The 23044-nt window shown below is 37.7% G+C and overlaps 1 protein-coding gene across 3 annotated transcripts in view; it reads left to right on the top strand.

Moving 5' to 3' along the window:
• The window catches only part of EPC2 (enhancer of polycomb homolog 2), a 41018-nt gene extending 21967 nt beyond the window's left edge, over window positions 1-19051 (top strand). For all 3 annotated transcript variants that reach the window (XM_068687022.1, XM_068687024.1, XM_068687023.1), the window contains exons 4-14: window positions 1046-1252; window positions 2006-2154; window positions 2426-2558; window positions 4456-4647; window positions 4985-5074; window positions 6657-6802; window positions 6905-7248; window positions 13433-13569; window positions 14033-14192; window positions 15961-16294; window positions 17775-19051. In XM_068687022.1, the coding sequence (XP_068543123.1) occupies window positions 1046-1252; window positions 2006-2154; window positions 2426-2558; window positions 4456-4647; window positions 4985-5074; window positions 6657-6802; window positions 6905-7248; window positions 13433-13569; window positions 14033-14192; window positions 15961-16294; window positions 17775-17847 (1965 nt within the window). In that variant the 3' untranslated portion in view covers window positions 17848-19051. The remainder of the gene's footprint in view (window positions 1-1045; window positions 1253-2005; window positions 2155-2425; window positions 2559-4455; window positions 4648-4984; window positions 5075-6656; window positions 6803-6904; window positions 7249-13432; window positions 13570-14032; window positions 14193-15960; window positions 16295-17774) is intronic.
• Window positions 19052-23044: the final 3993 nt, after the last annotated feature.

Raw genomic sequence — 23044 nt, 5'->3', positions numbered from 1 at the left:
TACCTGCTTTGGCAGAAAAGGAGCTGATAGTGGTTGGTGGGTGTACAGAGGTGTCTATAAATGTGTATGAGAATCCAGATTGTTTTCCTTTCACTTGGTACAGTGGGCATTGACTTCGTTTGAAGGTAAGAGACTTTGATGCACAGACAGCAAAGCAAAGGGTTTAAGACTGAGCCCTTGTGGTATAAACTGCAGTGATACAAGAAAGAAAGTTATTCTCCAGGTCAGACTCAAAGGCTGGTTTCCTTGCTGTAGGAACAAACACGTGGTTCCAGTTATTTTGTCAGAAGGGTGCCAGTATTTTAGGCCTAAGTTCCTGAGCTGTTACAGGAGACCATTGTCTGGAGAAAGATCTTGAATTCAGACAATTGCTCAGAAACTGTACCTGATGGATCAGTTTCTGACACATAACTTTGAAGTATGTGGAGTTTATTTCTCAGGGAGTTGAAGAGTTCTTACACCAGAAAGTGTATGTTTAGGGAAACAAATAACAGAAAAGCCCATATGTGCACATGAAGCATTATAATTGCTCCTTACAATATAGCCTCTCTTTTGAAGGTGTGTAAAGAGAAATCCCTCTCTATATAAGAAATTTTCATGGGACTCCTGTAGTTTTTTCTGCTTAACTTGAGAGATTGCAGTGTGTATGTTTAAGCTGCTTCTGCTCTTGGGCTGCGGAAATTTTCAGCTGACTTTGACTAGGTCTTACCTGAGCTCTGTGATAGGAATGGTAAGACAAAAACAACTCCTCCAGGTTATTGGAGCTTGAGAAACAAATCAGTTTTTGTCAGTATGCCCAACGTTCCTTCTAGACCTGCATGAAAGGCTCTGAGGGCTGATGATGCTGATCCAGAAAAGCTGGGAATTAAGATAGGAAGACCAACTGGTGGCCTAGGTGCTTGGATTTAGATCAGTGTTCTTTTCTCCTTTTCTCTCTTTTGCTGGAAAAAGGATCAAGTTTACTTAGAAAGTGTAGAAGACATGTGAGTGACTTTCTTCTTGCCCCACCCCATCTCAATTGCACTTTCTGAATATTCTCTTTTAGCTTGTAACACTTCAGGAAGCTAAATTGCTGCTAAATGAGGATGACTACCTTATTAAGGCTGTATATGACTACTGGGTAAGAAAGCGTAAGAATTGCAGAGGACCATCTCTCATCCCTCAAATCAAACAAGAAAAGAGGGATGGCTCCACCAACAATGACCCTTATGTTGCCTTTCGGAGGAGAACTGAGAAGATGCAGACAAGAAAGGTAACGTTGTTTTAAATCCTCTACACTGGTAAGAACCATTTGATTCCTTGCCAGCATATGGCAGGATCAGTCCTTTGCTATCCATGGTTAATTGATTTTCATTGTTTGTCTCTATTAATAGTTGTGCTGTTAGATGACCCACCTAAACTTCAAACCTGTTAAATGACGTAGTCAGTTTCAGTCCATTTCTAATCTGTTTTCTATGTCAATTTACAATTTCCATTTTCTAGAAAGCTGAAAATCAAAGGCTGATTTATAGGTTTGCAGACTTCGCTGGAAGAGAGGAAAACTCTTCCATTTACCACCCAGTAAACAATTCAGGTTTTGTACTTGTGGCACGTTGCCATTCATATCAATTCATGCTAAGACTGATGGAAAAGGCTGAGTAATTAAAAATCTGTACATAAGTGCACGCAACCTCACAGTGTGTAGAATCAAAGTGGAAAAAGCTTTAGGTACCAAGACCTGAGTTCCTTGTTCTGACAAACTACCACTGGTTTGGTAGGTAACCTGAGTGGAGAGAGCATGGGGAAAATGAGTGAAGAGTTCCTCTTCAATTTAATCTTGAGAGCTGGTTTTCCTTTGCTTTTCATGGCATCTACCAATGAGGTTATGTGCTATAAAGAGTTTCTTCTGAATGTACTATTGATTCTCACTTGCAGCAACAGTATGGTGGTGTTTTTTTCAAAAATGTTGCTAGTTATGCCTCACAGGCTTTTCTTCTGACGTGAAATTTTCTTAATCTTTCAATAGAATCGAAAGAATGATGAAGCATCTTATGAGAAGATGTTGAAATTGAGAAGAGAGTTTAGCAGAGCCATAACGATTTTGGAGATGATTAAGAGAAGAGAGAAAACAAAACGCGAGCTATTGCATTTAACATTGGAAGTTGTAGAGAAAAGGTAAATTTTGAAATTGTCTGTATAAAGTCATCTATAATGCTAAGGCCTTAATTTTCATTAATTAAGTTTGAAGATAGCTCCTGTAATTTCTTTCTATATGGATGTTAGCCTTCAGCAAACGTGTGGCTGAAGGCTTATGTTACTCTGTAGAGTTTAGAAGCTAAAACAGAAGGGTTTTGTGCAGCCTGTTACTTGTTCTTCAGGCATTTCCCAGTGGAAAAGCACTGTTATATTTTTAATCACATTTTTTCTTTTTTTTTCTTAATTGAAGGTACCATCTAGGTGATTATGGAGGTGAAATCCTCAATGAAGTGAAGCTTAACAGACCTGAAAAAGAGATGAGCACAACTCCATCCACTCTTCATAATGGAAATCATCACAAAGTTCAAGAATGTAAAATTAAGGTAACCTTTCTTCTGCTGCAAGTCCGTTGTTACCTGTTATTCTGGACATACCCTGCAGATGTATGCATTGGAAGACTGTCTAGCAATCTGTTATGCTTGTTCAATGTTTGTCCTATTTCTCACCTAAGTTTTAAATGGCCTGCATCACCAAAACAGCAGCTTTGTAGTAGCCACTTTTTCACAGTTCTGTCCGTTTCATTTTAAGATGATGTAAGTATGAATGCTTTATGTGGGAATCAGGACTTCAGGACTGCAAAATAAGGGGAATTATTGTTCCTTTTCCCTTTGACAGGAGACTAGAGCACTGAATTTTTCTGGTAGTGTTGTCTATGAATACTGATTAGCCTTCAGTGCAAAGAGTCTGATGGCTTAACAGCTAGAATGGTCAAGGATTTTAGAAGCTGTTCTGAACTGTTGAAGTGGTAACACTTGCAGACAGAAGAATATAACTGCTTTATCTTGTTGCAAGCGACAAAAAAAAATGTTGCGAGCAACATTGGTTTTAAAACAACTTAATGGAATTTGTAATAGCAGTTGCATTACTACAGGGGCACGTACACTTCTCATTAGGAAGGTATTTATGCCGTGTGGTTTGCAGGTGTAGCAACACAGGAGCTATTCTTCAGTATTTTGTTTTTTTTTTTTTAAATTCTCTTGTGGACAGTGAAACAATTACTTAGCAGTCACCTTTTTCCTGCTACAGTGTCATCTTACATTTTAAATATGTAGGAATGTAGTAGATTATATGGGGGTTACATATTGTTTAATGGTGGTAGGACTTTTTTTAGCTTTCTTAGTTCACAGTAAGTAGAGAGCTTTATGTTTAGTATGTATAAAATACGTGAGCACACTGGGAATGAAATGAAGTACAGGAAGAACCTCCAGGGAGACATGCTATATGTCATCTGTAGCAAACTACTGGATTTTTAGTGTTCTTAGTGTTTCTACTCACTTTTATGAGATTGTATTAGTTGTAAGCTTGTTTTCACTTGTGTTTGTGTGACTTGATGGCTGTTACTGTATAATCATTCAAATCAAGATATGTTTTTTGAGAGGGAATCTGAAGTACAAGTTGTTAGGAGTTGAACACCTTTTTGAAGTTTGTATTTAGCACCTGCGACACCCAGTGGTCACTAAATGCGATACAAATCCCTCTCCTTGCTTCTCTTTTGTTCAGCCTTCTGTTTCTCATCTCCGGTTGTGCAGCTGAGTTCTGTCACTGGAGTTAGTTTTAGTCAGCTATTGAAAAGTGGTAATTTGGGGAAAATTTAAATGCTTTAAAAACTTCAGTGGCTTTTACTCTTTAATTGAAAAATTTGGAAGGAAAAGTAATCTTTCTAATTTAAGAGCTTTGAAGTTTAAAAGCGTTTTTGTTCAATTGAACAGTTTAATATTACTCGAGTTGCTTACTTCAGAGGACTTATGTCAGCAGAACCTTAAAAAATAAACAATGTAAAAACTAATAGCATTAAATCTCAGAAAAGATGGAAACAATGCAAGAAACAGGAAACTTAACGTTTCTTGTGAACAGTTTTGAGCAGTTGAGAAAATTCTAAGTGATTGGTATAGAAAACTGAGGCTTAAGAAAATAATTGGAATACGATTTCCAATTACAATATACTGTGTGTACTTAAAAGAAAAAAAGGAATCTTAACTTAGTCATTTAGCTTGAAAGCTTTCAGTTTATTAATAAACCTTTCTAAAGATAACTAGAGGCAAGTTTTGGGGTTTTTCAGACCTTTTCAATAAATTTTGCAGTGTGTATCTGAAGTGGTCCGCAAAAGCTGCATGTTGAGAGGCTCTGCAAGATGAGCGGTAATGTTTTTCTGAAGCACAAGATGAAGAAACGAGATTAATCATGTCATTTGCTGAACTGTTGTGTGTTCTTCACAAACAGCATCCTCATCATTCATCTCTAAAGGAGGAGGTATCAGATGTTGTCCGTCAAAAGAAGAAGTATCTAAAGAAACCTAAAATAGAGTGTGTGGTAACTCCTCAACAGCCCTCTGCCGAGCCCTTGCCTGTTATCAACAAGAGTGATATTAAACAGTATGACTTCCACAGTTCAGACGAAGATGAGTTCCCGCAGGTAATAATCTGTTAGAAAATTTTAGCCCGCAGAAAATGAAAAACTCAGCTACCTGTAATTTGAACAGCATAGTTTGAAATAGAAAATAACTGTTGGATGGTTGATTTATACGTAAGACAGTTGCATTTTTATTTTTTTCCTTTGTGTTGTAAGCTATGTTTCAGAGAAGATTGTATTTATTAGATAAATGTCAATTCATATTATATACACTTGTGGAGTATAAAACATCTCATATAGTATAAAATATAATTAGTTATATTAAGTATTTTATTACATGCCTGTTATATACGTTATATACATATGGCAGTTGGAAGAATGACTTTATTTTCTGGTTTAGGTACCCTCACCAATATCGGAAGCAGAAGAGGAAAATGATCCTGATGGACCTTGTGCTTTCAGGAGAAGAGCAGGATGCCAGTATTATGCTGTAAGATATCTGCTGTTGGATGTAATGTGGTTTTTTAGCTTTGTACTTTTAATTTTAGTGCTAATATAACAGTTCTGTTTCCCACTTTCACTATCAAAGCCTTGACGACTTGGTGAAACTCTGGAAAAAACAGTTTTTCACAGAATATTTCTCCTTGTCTATTCCAATTACCTAAAGGTAATACTATGCACTGCCAGCAGCCCAATTAAGCCATTGCCAAAAAGGAACAATTCCTCCCAGCTCCCTCACTTTTCCTCACACATCTTTTTTCCCAGCTTCTAACGCTCGTTAGCTACTAGTTGTCTCAGTTCTCAGACCTGCTGAGAGATTCTGCTGAGGCACTGAGGAAATCTTGCTGTGGAAGTGGAGAGATCTAACCTGTTAAGGGTTTTCTGTGGAGTTAGGTCAAAACTTTTATTTTGGAATCATTGCAGGCTTCTCTCTTGCGTAGAATTAATGCTTTTTTCTCCTTACTCTCTGAGTTAACTTTGCCAACAGAAGTCAAGATGACTGAAATCTGATTTTGATTTTCTGTTACTTTTCTATTGCTCTTTAGAAACAGGTTATTTAAGTGGCTTAATATTAGGCTGCATTTTTAACTACTGGAGCCATTTGCTTTGTTTCTCTTTATGTAAATTGAACTGTAGCACTTCAGTTGCTGTAAGTTTCGTTTGATCATGAAAACTGATTATTTTAAAGAATATTTATTACTGTCACATAAGGCATTTCAGACAGCACACCTCAGTTTTGTTAGTAAAGGTTATGCAGCTTTGAGTTTATTATAAAGAAGATTTTCATGGAGTAATAAAACTACCCTAAGGTAAGTTGGTTCAGCAAGTACACTGTCAGGATGTCAGGTCTGGTAATTGAATGCTGTGTATTGAACAAAGACCGTGCAGATCAGCATCTGTTACCCTTGGCAGTGTGGGTTTCACAAGTAAGGCTAACCTGCAAATTTAGGATCCCCTTTTGAAAAATATCTATGCACTTAAGTTCCACGTTGTTTGACTTGGGAATTGTTGTCACTGCTTTGTACAGCTGATGCAATGGGATCCAGGTGGATGAACAGGGCGCCTGGGTATTTCTTTGGTCACAATAAGTACTAAAAGTATCCTTTATAGGGTGATACTTAACACTGGGCTTGTGCATATACAACGGGAGGTTCCCGTTGGTAACTTTTTAATTTTATATATATATATTTTTACAGACAAAAGCTTTTATCCTTCTGACCCCTTAGTAACAGACCTAGACAAATTTGTGAAGGGTAGGCCATCAGCTGATTATAAAACATAGTCAAGATGCAGCCTTTTACGCAGATAATCCGTGGGCTACTTAGAGCCTGAAACTCAGAGGCTGTAACAATGAAAAAAATCGCTTCCTGTCTTTTATACATGACAACAAAATGTCAGATGAGCTGTTAGCAGATGGAGGTAGTGGGCCAGATGAACCTGTCAGGGTAGGACAGAATCCGGTGGTAACTCCGTGGATGTCTTCAGTGTTTTTAATACCGTGTTGCACCTTCTAAAATAGTTCAGTAACCTAACCACTGAGTGCAAAATTGCCTTTTCTTTATTCTTTACAGCCTCGTTTGGACCAAATTAATTCTCCATATGAAAATTCAGAATTGGCAGAATTGGACAAACTGAGGTTCAGGCATTGCCTTACAACCCTTACAATTCCAAGAAGATGTATAGGATTTGCAAGAAGACGAGTTGGCAGGGGTGGAAGGTACAATTGCGTTATTTTTACTTTGTTACCCTTCGAAGGATAAAAGTATTTAGAAAGAGAATTAAACTAACATCTTCTTTTTTCCATCTTTTTTTTAACCAGGGTTATAATGGACCGAATATCTACAGAACATGATCCTGTCTTGAGGCAGATTGACCCGGAAATGCTGAACAGTTTTTCAAGCTCTTCCCAGACTTTAGACTTTTCTTCTAATTTTTCACGGACCAATGCTTCCAATAAACGTTGTGAAAACAGACTGTCCCTTTCTGAAATACTAAGCAATATCAGATCATGTCGACTGCAGTGTTTTCAGCCAAGGCTACTAAATCTCCAGGACAGTGATAGTGAAGAATGTACCTCAAGGAAACCAGGGCAGACTGTGAATAACAAAAGAGTTTCTGCAGCATCTGTAGCTTTATTGAACACCAGCAAGAATGGCATATCAGGTAGGCAAGGGTTTAAATTCTTAAGGGACTGAAGTTATTAAATTTAATGGTTTTTTTGTTTTTGTACTTGGGACTGGAGTGGTAACATCTTCACTAGTGATATGTAACTAAAGCCAAGATGCAAGGTAACTATTTTATAGTTCTTAGAATTTTTTCTTCAAACAGTTCTGTTCCTCCTGCTTTAATTTGAGTTTTAAAAGAATCTTGATGAAGTGCTAGACTCAAACATGCAACATGCAAAGGAGGGATTCTGCTTGTATGTCAGGATTGCTTACACGTGATTGAGTCTTTAGACATTTATTGGCCTAAAATTCTTTAGGGACAGAATTATGCTCTTTATGAATGCAAAAGAGAAGCAGTGAGGCTTTTTTGGGGGGTTAGGGTGGGAATACAGCAGCAACAGGGTCATGTTGCTTTTTTTTTTTTTAAAAAAAAAAAAACATTGCTAAACGTCTCAAGAAAACAGCAGTGAGTTAGTAAACTTACTAAGCAGGCATGAAAAAGTTGCGAAACTGTGTTTTCTGTTATGTCATAGTAAAAATTTTGACAGTAGAAGCCTCCAGTGATGTAGACAGTCAGAGCATCCAGCATTCTCCAAATTCTCCACTATCAGAAAATCAACAAGTGTAGATTAAGAGTGATAGGGGATTTCCTTTTCCCTTAAAGGTGATCTCTTGCTCTTATTGCCAGTCTTTTGCTATTCAGCTTTATGACCTTTTTAACTCTAAATCTCTAAATAAGCAAGACAGCATTTCACATACAGTTTTACATTTAAAGTAAATAAAATCTCTAGTAATATCTTCACAAGAATACAAAATATATGCAATGTTACTCTGATCTTTGTATCCCTTGTTAGTTACCTGGATGTAAAAGCACTTACGTTGGAATTAAAACTACCAGAAGCAAAAAAAAAAAATGCTTTAAATTTACATTTTTGGTCTTATCTGCTTCATATACTAGGAACTGTAATTACTTAAAATGGAACATTGTAACTTTTATACTAGTAAAAGTATGTATGATTCTTTAAAATGCCAAACAATTGGAGATAGGCCAAAAGATCTATTACCAAGCATCTGAGTATGTTCCTATCTATTGTGTACTTACAGAACTTGGTGTTGTAAAACAGGATAATTAGAGGATACAATAGGCTGATTCCGGATCCTGTAATTAACTTCACGTGGACGTGGAATGCTCCATCTCTTTTAAAATCAGTTGGAGGATTTGGAACTTAATCTGTAATAACATACCTTTAGAAATTCATGCGTAGAAATTGAATTTCCTGAAGACAAAAGCAATTTTCTTTACATGATGGTTTTAAAAGATTGAATGTTAGCTTATTAAATAACATCAGTATAGTACTGACATAAGCACAGAATGCTTATTCCAGCCTAATACTTCTATACTTCATTTATTTTTCAATATAGTCATTGCAACCTTTACGTTGTGTTCTCTCTCATGGAGAGATTTGCACAAGAATAATTTTCTACTGTATGAAGAGAACGGATATAATGTGCTATGATCATATTTTGTATAATTTCTTTTTGTAAGGAACTTGAAGGGCTGGAGAGTTGCACCTGTAGCAGGAAGGGGCAGTTTTGTGTGATGGGATTATTGATAAGAATCAAGAGATGTGGTGTTAAAGCAAATGCAGAAAATAGAAGGGAATACTATTTGTCAGAGTTAAGGACGTGAAGCGTGGACCATAAGCTGTAAGGAACAACGAAGAATTTGCTGATAGTTCTTTATGTAAGAGGAGCAAGTAATACTGCAAGATTTCTGTTTGAATGAAAAAAGTATGATGACATCAAGGTAAGGAAAGTTGCTTAAAAAGATATAGGATAAGTTAATTTTTTCTATAGAATTTTTGATGATAGTATACTAAGTATCAATAGATTACCAAAGGATTAGCTAGATGTAAACTTTTAAGTTTACATACTTTTTTTTTAAGGTTTTGAATGCTGCTGTGGAGACCTCTCTTTCCTGAGGATGGAGTACACCTAAAAAATGTAGGGTAGTATCTTGAGGTGGAAGCTGATGTATCTGAGTGAAAAAAAAAGGTTGAAGAGATTTGTTAAATATCCATACCTGGCTTTAGTGTGTAACAGCTAGAGGATGGATAGCACATAATAAAACAAAAATGAGAACAGCATTTTAGCAGTGTGTTCAGCGCAGGTGGGGGGTGGGAGGGAAGGGCTCTGTTTTGGTAGGGAATTGCGTATACATGGGGGGAAAAAAAAGCTCTTAATCAGGTAACAGTCTCATCAAGACTAAAGACGAAAATCGTTGGTGCTACATGGTAAATTAATGACAGAGCTCATATAATTACTATGATTATTAGCACTCACATACTGTAGGATTGGAACTGCTAGGGGAAGAACTAAAATGAAAGAATAGAGTAATATGTATTTTAATGATAGAGATAACAGCGAAATATGTTAATGTATAAAACAAAATCTGATGGTTCCAAGCGACTTCATAGAGAAATGATAACTTGTTTACGTTGTATAATCCTGACAATCTGTCTGAAGACTACATTTGGGTGAGAATAGTGATACCTCAGTAGCTGAAATACGTTATGCAATTTATGGTTTTGGAAGACCTTTTCCTTTCCAGATTGAAATCACAAAACAGATCTGGCAATTCTATTAAAAGATCAGATGCCATAAGGTAACAAAACTCTCTAGCAAGTAACTGAGCCACCAAGAGGAGCTACGGTTCTAGATTTGCTCCTTGGTAAATGGCGAGTAAAGTTGAGAAGGACTCATCAAAGTCTGGTTGTGCATTAAGTCAGCACAGGTACCCCTACTGGATTTATTAAAATAATTCTTTGAGGGATAATTGTTGAAATCAGTTAATTCTATAGGAGATTTACCTGCAAGCGTAAAGCGATGTGTGGAGAAAACAATGGCAGTACTAAAACTGTTTATTTTTAGTTTAGAGAAGACTTGGAGTTGCTTGCTTTGGTTTTCGTTGCACAGGAATATTTAAAGTTAATTGTGCATCATATTTTCACTTAATATTAAATAAAACTATTAAAATGGAATTTCCCAAATGCTAGGCACCGTGCAAGCAGCAAGAAAGACTTGGTGTCAGTAGTCTTTTTTCACAAGTGCCTAATCAGTGCGTGACTAAAGAGCCCCTGTTCCCACACTAATTTTTTTCTCTTGCTTGTGTTGTAACAACCCCAACTGGGAGAACTGAATTTGAGGAACTCTGAGACGAGGTCACTGAAATCATCTTATCCCTCTGATCAGTTGTGTAAACTTTCTGAAGTCTTGCCCGTTATATCTGAAAAGCTAAGCTGGTCTCTTTGCCAAAGCCAATTTTGGAAGAATTCTGTTTAACCTAAAGTGAGAGAAACTGCTGATGGGATGCAGCTGGCTCTTAGGATAGGTGGTGGAGGAAGCAAGCTAGGAGGAAGTTGTATGAACTTACAGATGGCACTACTGACATGGGCAAACTAATATGTAACTGGCTGTCTGAATTCTGAGTGTGCAGCTCACCTCATTTATGGAACTGAAGCAAGATAAAGACTTCAGGCAATTTTCCAGTGGTTTGCAGGACACCGTGTTGCGTTTGGCTTCCAGGCTGCTTCAGCTGCCCGTTGCAGTGACCCACTCAAATGGTATCTGTTTAGTTACCATGGCCATACAGAATAAACCAGCATTCTCAGCTGAAGAATTTGGCTTACGGAACAAGCTTTTACCTTTTAGAGGTATTTTTTCCAGAATTAAATACCATGGAGCAGTAATTAGATTACTGAAATACCGCCTTTTCGGGCAGCCTGATGGATGGTCTTTGATTAAAGCCTTCAAGTCCTAAGAGAAATGATATACCAATCTAAGCTGAAGATGTGAAGGAGGAGAGGAAACTAAAAGACTTAATTTCACATTGACTTTATGCTTTTCTGTTGTAGTACTTCGCTACAGCCAGACTGATAAAATAACTATAAAGAAAAATCCTGTTGGCAGTGGAATTGAAGTTCTGGTAAATAGAAGCTTTTAGGAGAAGTGCAGAACCCTTGTGCTTACCTGTGACCTTAAAGGCTACCTTGGGGTACTGTAGGAGTTGGATTTGTTAAAGATCCTTCATTTGTTTGGTTTTTGCAGAAGGAAATGATAGTAAATGTGCTAATGAGCAGCTGCTGTTTTATAGCAGAGCTCAGTGTGACCGAATAAACATCTGGTGACAGGTACTGAACCGAGTGGAGTTTAAACATGTCAATGGAGAGGAAGCAATCATTACATCACTGGGGTCATCTTCCCTGTAACATGGCTTCGTGTCAAACTGAGGAGGCTGAAAACATACGACTGACCCACAGGCTAGCCTTAAATTGGATGCTGGTTTGCAGTTTGAGGCTGTTTCCTGCATTGTCTTTACAATTCATAGCAGAATGGGGCTTTGAGTCTCAATAAATGTCCCTTAACCGCAGACGAATAATAGCGAATTGTGGCTAAATGTATTGTAGACGTCTCTTTGCATGACATATAAGCTGGTTCTGAAATATTTTTAACAAAACAAAAGGCATGTTCTGGAATTTGTTACCTCAGAGCTTAAAAATAGAATTGCATACATACGTAATGTTCCATAGCGCTCTTCTTGGCTCTGTTGCCTTTAGTAACGAAACACATTTTGGGAGCCTGTTGAGAGGGAACCTAGCAGGTTTAGCTGACTGAACTGGGAGTGAAATGCTTGTAATTGGTAAAAATCCTCCTGGGGAACACTCAGCACAATTAACGGGGGGAGGGGATTTTAGAATATGTTGGAATTGATAGTAAAATCCCAATAATCTAATAGGATTAACTGTATGAATCACGGGATTAAGTGCCCTTCTTACATAGTTGAAGCTTGTTTTAATGATGTAGCAGTAGAGAAGAGGTTTCCCTAGTAATTTCTAAATAGCCAGTCTGCACTTTGGCACCTCTTCAGAAGAGAATTTCAGGACAGCCGTACTACAGGAGTGCTGCAGCCAGTAAATGAAAAACCCAGACCCTGAAAGATAGCTCACTTTGGATTTTGTTAGCTCATTGTTTCTTGGTGACATAAACACCTGCATTCTGCAGGAATATCATTTGAGAAGAATGACAGCTTCACTCCTAGAAAAATACAGTTCAAAATGTTGAAGTATAGTTAACAGCAGTCCTTGAAAAATGAGTTCTTTTTACTTTTTCCTAGGAAAGCTTAGTTTTCAGGTTAGTACTGGCTGCACAAAACTCAGGTTTAACCATTAAACACTAGGCAGTATTTTTATTTATCGTATTTGCAGTTCTTGGGTGGGTGGATAGGATATTGAAAACCATTTTTCGTGACTGCACCATTCCCTTCCTTACTTGTTGGGAGTCTGTTACCACTGGGGCAGTGTGAACTTGCTTTTTGCAAGAAAATTCATTATGTCACTCAAACTTTTTTCAGTGGAGCAAGCTTAATAGGAAAGATAATCCTGTTCAGGTGAAACTTCAGCAAAAAAAATAAGGTGAAATTGGAAGGTCAGACTGGATTTGTTAAGTAAACATTGCTCTGTGCTATTTGCAAACATTGTTTTAGACACGGAGATTAGCTTTGTTGTTGTGTATTGGTTTCCCATCCTTTCAAGTGAGGATCGAAGTGCACTTAACTAGCTGGTGTACAGCCATACAAGTGATCCATGTAAGCTAGCACCTACAGATCGCGTTGCTCTTCAAGTAGGTGTTGTTGAGTGTTAAAGCTGTGCTTCCTTCATGTAGCACCTCCTGGTATCAGAGGAGAGGGCAACAGTTAAGGACTATAGGAAGGGAGGTTGTACTGGAATAAACTGAAAGTGTTTACTGTGAGAGCTGAGCTTAGTGTACTTCTTCCTCAGTGTGATTTTTAGGGCATTCTCGTTCTCTGCAAACCAGGAAAAGAATTTCTAAAAGCTTTTGCTTCAAGCTACCGGAGAGACAACTACCAAAGATCGAGGCTGCTTAAAAGCAGAGAAAACTGTGAATCCTTTTGTTATAAATCGAATCAATGTTAAAAGAACACTATGAACAAGTTTAGTGTGGCCTCTCTTTTACATAGGAAAACATGAAAATCTTTGCAAGCATCTAACATGGTAGAAGTTGTTCTCACCCAGTTGTTACCCAGCACTGGCCCATTCTTACATCTTAGCTGTGTTTGTTTTGTGCAGGCATATTTCACACCGGCTTCCCTTTCTTTTCCTCAGTAACAGGGGGTATCACAGAAGAACAATTTCAGACACATCAACAGCAGTTAGTTCAAATGCAGAGGCAACAACTTGCTCAGCTTCAACAGAAACAGCAATCTCAGCATTCCTCGCAACAGACACATCCGAAAGCACAGGTAATGCACCTGAGAAGTTGTCACATGCTTCCATCTTCCTTTGGCTTACTGTGGTTTTAATCTCTCATAAGCTAGACATAATCTTGTTATAACAAAAATGTTTTAAGTTTTGTTATAACTAGATATAACTTTAGTAAATAGGTTAGATTTCAGAAGGAATATAGAACTAGTTTTGGTCAAGATGCTTTTCCAGTTTACTTTATAGTGCCTGGAAGATATTTGTGCCAGCTACAGCACAGACCACATTTGTTTTCTTTATTTTGAACGAGAGCTTTTTAAACTTCAATTCCAAAACGTGTTGGGGGGATTGGTTTCTTTATCTGTATACTGTAACTGAGCTTTAAAAGTTGAGCAGCAAAGTTTATTTGCTGGTAATTGTGTTAGAGCAATCCAAATGTAGTATTTTCCTTCGTACTTACATAACTTTAAAGAAATAAAAATACCTATTTTCTCATTCCTGCAGGGCTCCAGCACCTCTGACTGTATGTCAAAAACACTTGATTCAGCCAGTGCCCACTTTGCTGCATCTGCAGTGGTTAGTGCACCTGCTCCGAGTCGCAGTGAGGTAACGAAGGAACAAAACACCAGCCACAACAATATTAATGGTGTTGTCCAGCCTTCAGGTGATGATTTCTTAAAACTTATTATCTCATGCAGGGTTGAGAATATGTCAAACTGGCTTATTTTGTATTTTCAGAATAATGTATTTGAGTTTGTTATAGCAGTAGTAGTAGCAGTAGTCTTAAATATTACTTTTAAATAATTTTGTAGTAGTAGCAGCAGTCTTAAATATTACTTTTAAATAATTTTGTGCAATGGCCTGCAGGTTAGTATGGTAATAACTGCTTGTTTACAATACCAAGGGTAAAATTTGTAGGCTCTATCTCTTAATAATCTGTTACAATAAATACATTACTGCTAGCACTTTAATTACACATTGACAGTTTAAAAAAAAACGCTTTAAAATAGTTAAATGCTTTTAAAAGAAAGTAAGAAGTTGCTATGTTGTCTGGCCATTATTTCACTTCCATATTTAGATGAAATTCTACTAATCAACTACTTCTAGCAGCTCTTTTGATGTTACCATAAGTTTCAGATGTCATTGTACTTAATACAATTTGGAATTCCTTCCAAATTTAAGTGAAAGTGTATACAGTGCCATTCACTACCTGACTTCAACACCCCATTTCTGGTCCTCTGTTACCAAAGGAGCAGTGCTGGTCAGGCTGGTGCAGTTGCCATGTTACCAGGAGAGAAATGTTATTTGGAATTTGCCATAACAAATAAAAGGCTTTCATATTAATTTGTAGTTTTAATAGCTAACGATGTGATCAGTTTTATAGACCTTCTGCCAGGCTGGGTTAATAATGAAATGAATAGGAGAAAACACAGCTGAATAAAATCAATATACTGGAACAGTTCCAGGAAAGAAAAAAAGACAACTATGTATAACTCGCTGTAATATATCTCTGAGAGGATGGTGTTTTGAGGGGTGTAAGATCAGGCACGTGTACCATGCTGATATCATCTTTATGACTGATGAAAAACATTGCAAATATGCACATAAAATTAGATTTGTGTTACTGTTCCATAGCTGTAAATGACAGTGATAGAAAATAGCAATTCCAGCTTCATACAGGAAGGTTTAAATTAGGAAATGTTAGTTGAAGACAGCGTTTTGCAGGAATAGGGGGAAAAAAATGCCTCATTCCACTGTTATCAAAACCGGATCAGTGTTTTCAACCAGATCAGTGTTCTCTAGGAAACTTGAGAACCTTTTGGGTTGAATATAAGCTATGCCTGATTTTTAGCTGGAATTTGAACCCCAAATTTCCCACAGCTCAGTAGTGCAGACAGCATTGCTGTATAGTCTGGAAGGGGACTTCTGTATTGCCTGGTCCTGGACCCCAAGTTTTGCTTCCTTGAGGGATGCTGGTCCCCAGAACCTCTCTATGTTGCCAGTCAAACAAGGTGGGAAATGAGGAGGTCCTTCAGAGCATCAAAACTTGGCTTCTTTGTTGGTCTCTGTGTTGCCTAGCTGAGGCGTGAGCCATTTGATTTACTTTTCTGGTGAATGTTGCCCCTTAATTTAAGACAGTACATTATGAATGTACCTCTTAATGAGGTACATTAAGCTGAGCAATACAGAACCTCTTTGTGATACTGGCACCTTTTTTACTTTCTGATGGTTTTGTGAATGAAGTTCTTAAGATTGGTAGTGTAATCTGGGAATGTTTCTAAAATTTGTATATTTTGATTCTTCAAAACAAATAACCTACGTGCAGGATTCCAGTGACATGTATGCTTAAAACATTACCACTGGGGTTTAATCTTTGACTTTGAATCTAAGTAATGGCATATTTTTAATTAATAATGTTTGCTTTGTAACAGGAACCTCTAGAACGTTGTACTCCACCAACATGGCTTTATCATCCAGCCCAGGGATTTCAACCGTACAGCTTGTAAGGACAGTTGGCCACACCACCACAAACCACTTAATTCCAGCATTGTGCACAAGCAGCCCTCAAACTCTTCCCATGAACAATTCTTGCCTGACTAACGCAGTGCACCTCAACAATGTCAGTGTTGTTTCTCCAGTCAATGTGCATATCAATACAAGGACTTCAGCACCATCGCCAACAGCCTTAAAACTTGCCACAGTTGCTGCCAGTATGGACAGAGTGCCAAAGGTAACTCCTAGCAGTGCCATCAGCAGTATAGCAAGGTAAGTGTGTTGCATGCTGGTGCACAATTGTCTTACACCTGTGCTACCTGAATAACTCCTGAATAATACCTGAATAACTCCTCAAATGTACTCAGCTCCCCACAAGAGCACTAAATAGAATCATTTCCCCCTCTGAGATTCCTCGGGGTAGCTTCAGCCTCACAAAAACATCCAGCTGCTGGCATCTTCAGCATGACTATGACAAATGATAAGAGACAACGCAATGCTGTCTTTTTGCAGATTAATGCCCAGATAGCTTCTGCTGATTTTCGGCACGCTGGTTTTGGTATACCTCCGTGTGTTTAAATGGCTTCGTTTTAACCTTTTTCATTTGTCCCTTCTCATTGCAGCCCCTTCTAGAAGACTCTCAAACTCTACAAGTTGTCTCTAAAGCTTTATGTAGCCATATTGTAAGATGCAAACTGGCATATCTATTTTATACGTATATATGTGTGTACACATTTTTATATGCAAAATAGATATGAGGCAGCCTGCATCTTATATTCATATATTAAAAATACTTTATAGAAAAATATATAAAATTATTCATATAAAACTATACAAAATTCATAATGACTAGCAGCATTATTGTTTTGGAATACCTAACTAGATATTTGACAAGAGTGGCAGGATTTTGCAGTTGGCTAAATTTACTAAAAAGGGCAGTATTTGGACTTGTTTTGAATGTCTCTGCTGGATTGTACGATGCTCAAAAAAGTCAAATCTGTTAATGGATTGATAAATCAGAAAAAGGGCATTAGCAAATGTGGCTTACGGATTATTTCTAGATGCTTCTGGAGATGTTAAAAAGAGCTTCTGAGATGCAAAATCACGTGTATAACGTAGTCACTGAATGGAGTGAGGAGAAAAAAAAAAAAGCTATTCTTAAATTAGTAATTGTGCTTTAAAGCATGCCTCTATCGCATTAGTCTGTTTAGCTGTTATTTCCATAAAGTCAGAGGGATATTTCAAGTAGTGTCAGCAAGGGCCTGAAAAAGAACCACCTTGGCTGAATATGCCTTAGGCTTCTCTACAGGGAATGGTAATACTTTCAGAAAGAAATTAAGATTTCTTGTGCTAGTGCTGAAATGAAACAGAAAAAAACAAATAGGTTAGAACAATGCCTTGCTCACTAATAGAATAATTGGTAGTTGATAAAGGGTCGTATTGGCCTATCTTGACTTTGTTCCTTCAGGAGACTTTATTACTCTTATCCATAATTTAGGATGGTAATATAAAGTAAAGTGCAATGAAGTTGGGTTGTCTTTGTTAATCTCATAGAAGGGACTGCAGTGTTAATGGAAGTTCTTAAATGCCAGCACTTAGTTGTATGATCTGTTTCTAGTGTACGCGTTGAGGTTTGTCCCTGATCCAAGTAATAGCTGTGTAAAAAACACATAGAGCCTCTGAGAAATCATTGAAATTGCCTAAGGAATGCGTTCATTCTACCTTTAATTATTGAATATTTCTTCTGTTGCAGAGAGAACCATGAACCAGAACGACTGGGTTTAAACGGCATAGCAGAGACAACAGTAGCAATGGAAGTGACATAACCTCAAACCAGTGTCTCAACCTGTGCTAATGGTGTAGTCATTTATATTCCAACTGAATGCAAAATACAGCACTCTGTGGATCACAGAGAACTAAAATGGACCTAAATGGACTATCATTATATCGTGTATTAAGTCGATATATAATGTAAATTTTGTAAAATTGGGAAAATCACTACCTTGTAAAATAGTTTATTTGTATCATCAATATTATTTCTGTTACTTGAATAGTAGATATTCATCATCATGCTTTTGCACTTGAATTTGCAACTGAATGGATTAAAAAAATAATTCTTTAATGGGATCATGAGCATGAAATGGGATCCTGCATCACTTGTTTTAACTATTTATTTTGCCATGTTTACATTTTGTATCTTGTACAAATAAATCCAACTTTGTGTCTAAAAAAAAAAAGTTAAAGATTCATAGCTAGGAGACAAAATTCTTGTAATTTTTTTCTAAAGGAAATGTAAAGTTTTCACTTGGTTCATTTTGTTTCACAATTTGACTAGATGGACTTTTTGGTAAATACTTTAGTGGCATTTCACTGTCAAATATGAAGTTCAAGGCAAAATAGTATTTTCTATTACTGTGCAGGGGAAAGGGATGGATCGATACATGCAAATTTAATGTAGTAACTCACTTTTCCATATATTTTGAATGTATATTTCTATTTATAATACCAGTTTATAAAAAATAATTACACAGGAAAAAAAACTGACTAGGAAAATTATGCATCTAGCACACATGAAATTGTGCAGATATGAGAAAATTTTCAACTGATTACATTTTATCTGAAGACTGCATATTTTAACCGGCTTTAAAACTGTAACACACCACATAAAGGATATTTTACCAGGTATGTATTGCATTATATATCATTGCAATAATTATTGGATGTCTAGATATCGAGCCATCCCAGGTGGTGGGGGGGAGGGAGGGTTGTGGCAAGATTGTCTTTTCAATTTTGGAGAGTTTTCCTGTGGCTACAAGGCAAGTAACGGGTTGGAAAAAGTCTGACTGTAAGCGTTGGACACCTTCGTAGTGTAGTGTTTTAGTGACTTTTTTTATACGGTTCTTGTAAATTAGATACGTGTAGTGGTGTTTCAGAATGTTTGTTTATGCACTAGTTCAGACAACTTTCCCTGTTACTTGTTCTTGATAAGTGAAAACTGCAGGGAAATAAAAATACATATCAAAACATGGACATGTTGCATACGTGTTTATTTCACAAAGTGCAAGCAGTGTAAGCTGTAGGTGATGTGAGAGGTCTCTTGATGGCTTTGACTGGAGCACGTGCACTTAACTCTCCAAAAGGTTTTGGTTTGTGATTTCTTTCCTGGCTCTTAAAGTATACAGTAGGGGAGGGATGGTCCAGTAGACTTTGGAAATGATCAGGACAAGGGACAATTTCTTGTTCTGCCAGATATTATAACCTCAGATATTTTCTTGGTCAAATCATTAGAATTTTCTGATGTTTGGTTCTCCATCTGTAATTTGAGTCATGTTCCACATTTCTTATAAATCACAGAATCTTGGAGGTTGGAGGGAGCCTCAGGACATTGTCTGAGCAGCCCCAAGGTTGGATTACCTTCACAGGGCTTCATCACCAGATAATGGTTGCCAGAGGTCAGATTATTACATTAAGTACTTTTGCTTCTGAAGGAAATTACTTGTAACCACCAGCAGCTGGAAGATTTGCTTCCTGTAAGACGTACTTTGGCAGAAACAAGCATGCTACGGATCAGTTGTGAGGGACCATGCAAAGTAAAGCTCACAGGTTAATTTTCTGCTAATTTTTGTAATTTATATTCCTGAAATTTGGAATGAATTGTTACCCCTGTGAAGAGGTGACGTAGGCATAGATCTGTGCTCTTTTCTGAGAGCCAGTTCTAGTTGGACTGCAGTTAGCGTTGCAGTTTGGTGTTTTGATTTTTCTTTAAAGTATCTAAAAGAATAACTTGTGCATCTTTATTTTAAAAAAGGGTGATATTTTACCCTGTGTGTCATGAAGTCAGTATATTTTTCCTCTTAAATGTCATACAGAGAGCTTCTTTTGATTTAAGTTGTGCTTAAATGTGTTTTGTCTTAGCTTCTGTGAGTTAAAAATGGGCAGTTAAACTCTGAGAGCTTGTTGGAAACTCAATACCTAAAATCAGATTATTTTTTTTTGCGTAACTGGTGCTTTATTTTCTCTTCTCTCTCAAGTCCACAAGGAGAGAGGATATCGGATTGTAGCTTTAGAGAATACTCCTAGGGATGCATGGCACTTCAGTGGTACTGTCTTGATCAGGCAAAACATAGCAGCAGGACTGGGGTTTTGTTGCAAATATGAGTCAGGAAAGAGTTATTCTCCTTGATACCTAAAAAATAACCTTTATTTTGTAACCTAGCCCCAAAACCTTTAATAAAAATGTAAAGTCACTTTCTTCTGCAGATTGAAAGCTGTATGCTTAGCAAATCAGAGCTCCTGAGACCTGTAGTAGATGTTCTTTTACAAATGTAGATCATTTTCATGGTAAATTGGACTAATTGCTATGTATCTGTGACTTGATATAGTCTAATCCTCATCTAATTACTTGAAAAACCTTTAGCTGCTGCTTCTTCTAGCTTTTAATAGATTCTGGAAAAGTATGAGGTGGAGGAAAGGATTTCATAAATTCCAAAGGTAAGCATGCCATATGTTGAATGAGTTTCATTTAAAGTATTGGGATTGATGTAGCTTTCCAGTGAAATAGAACTAAAATAGTCTTAAGAATTCCTAGTAATTAATTGTGGGCCTGAAGTGCTGGAAAAGGAGAGTGATGAACAATATTGGAGTCTGTAGAAATACTTCTTAAGAGGAAAAAAGAAGTCTTCTACATTCTCCTGACACTGGAATACGGAGGGGAATACCAATAACTGAGTTGTTTGTGTGCACTGTATTAAAAGTGTGTGTTGAAATTATGCCATTCTTTCTTAATCCCCTTATTTGATCATAACACAACTGCAATCTGATTGGAATAGTGGTTTCTGTTTTGGTATGTATTCAGGAACATTGTTCAGGTAAGATTTTTTGAATTTAGTTTATCTGCAGCAATTTATATTGGACTTGAAGTGTAATGTGTGGAGCCGTACTTTAAATTCCAGATTCTATAGAAAACCATTTATTTTCCTAGTTGTTTATCTAATGTGTTTAATCTATAGATGATCAGTTGAGTTCTGACGTGTGCTTAACTGCAGGAATTCTGACTTTTGAACGTGAACTTTCCCTGTATGAAGCCAAGTACTGATTGTTCTAATGGGGGAGAGGAAGATGAGCTCAGGTGGGGCTGAACCAGACTTTAATCCATTAATATTTGGCCTCACTGCTTAGCATTTAAATGCTTAAAGCTGAGAACTTCCAGAAGTCCTGTTTTGTCTCCTGAGCTGTGCTTGTGAGAGCTCTGCAGTTGCTGGATGCACCTCCTGAAGCAAGAAAACTATTCCAAAGCGACTCCAGGGGGTGACTGATTTGTCCTGAAGTGGGCTCAGCATCATGCTCACGGCTAGTCAGCACAATCTCAGTTTCCAGCACCTTTCAGGAAGAACTGCTCAGACCTTTCAAAGTGTCCTGGGAGGAGCTCCCACCTTCTGAGGAGAGGGCTCTGAAGGCTGCAGCGCACTAAGCGCTCCTAACGCAGGTCAGTCATCCCCTGGACTTCCTGGATTTGATTTCAGAGAAAGAGTTTCAAATCTCAAAAACCTCAATTCCCTATTTCTATTTTTAGGTTTTGCAGTATTCAGACTTCAGATTAGAAAGATGGAGAGCAACCTTCAGAAGTTAAAGCACATCTTCACAGTAAACCCCTGCTCAGAAGAGAAGGAAGGAAGGAAAGACATCTCTAACAGGCAGAGATGTTTCCTGTGGAGCAGCAGATCAGGCAATATAAGTTAGGTTAGTTATTAAGATCAGAATGTTTGCATTTGAACAAAAGCAAGTGGAGGATAAATTGTTTTCTTCTAATGCAACCAACTCATTATGTTGAAGCCCTTAGATACAAACAACAGCAGTCTGCCTCCGAGCCTACCGATCTTTACCAACCTAACAGCTATTTGTAGAGTCCTTAAATGCATTTAGAGGCAGCATTTCTCTTTTTAGTAAGTCAGTGACAGTGTGAGAGTAGTGTATGTAAGAAATGGGAACACATCTGGGTGAATATTTTGTAAAGCTTTACTTAAATGGCAGGGAGGTGAATGCAAAGTTGCACTGTTGAGAGAATAAATATTGATTTTTATCTCTGTTTGGTAAGAAAGTCCATTGGCTAAGAGTATGGTGAGTTTGAAAGGGGCTGCAATACTTACGTTGCTCTGTCCTTTGAAGCAGCGAGCTTACCAAGTACTTAACCTGTGTGTTATCCTCCTGCTAGTGAACACAGCCGACTTAAAGGAGTGGGTGTGCACCGTTGAAGAGACATCACTGCCCAGAAGATCCTGTGCAGAAAATGAGATGTTTTGAGCTTTCTGTGGCAGAATTGCTTTTTTTCCCCACACCCTTTTGTTACACTGTTTTGCAAAGATAGGACAGTTGCTGTGAGTAAGAATGGGAAGATCTGTTAAGTCCCATCTTGTTTCAATCCATTGCACTCTGATTCAACTGTAATACAACTGTAATTAACACAGGGAGGATAAAATAGATAAATTAGAGAGCAAGGGGTAAATGAAGGAGGGAGACAATTCATACTAAACTATAGCAGATAACGATATGAAACAAAATGTAACAGAACAGATACAGCTTTGCAACTCTGATCAGGCTAGCAAAAAGCAAATGGGGCAGGGAACAGCTGACCAAACTGACACAAAGACCAGTTCCAGTTGCACGTTAAGACCCTGTGCAGCATCCCACTGCCTTTTGGTGCTTCCCCTGGCAGCACAGCCCTGCTTCAGCAGCCCCAGCTGCCCTGTCCTGGCCCTGGGGACAGGCTGGTGGCAGCAGACCGAGAATCAGTCGGTGCCAGCCTAGCGCTTGCTTTCCCACCCTCACTGTTAATGCTTTGCTGGCTGCTCCTGAATTAATGTTATTTCATCGAACCTTGCCCTGGGGATGAAGTGATGCTTAAACTCCCAGCAGCCCCCATCTTCCTGATGATGATCTGACTAGACTAGTCACAGTGGCTTTAAATCAACAGCTTTGGAAATGACACCAGAAGATGGCATCATCTGCCTGTAATGCTGTTTAACT

The sequence above is a fragment of the Anas acuta genome, chromosome 6 (genome assembly GCF_963932015.1).
Source record: "Anas acuta chromosome 6, bAnaAcu1.1, whole genome shotgun sequence".
Taxonomy (NCBI): domain Eukaryota; kingdom Metazoa; phylum Chordata; class Aves; order Anseriformes; family Anatidae; genus Anas; species Anas acuta.
The sequence above is the reverse complement of the archived record's forward strand: the minus strand, read 5'-3'. Positions and strand labels throughout refer to the sequence as shown.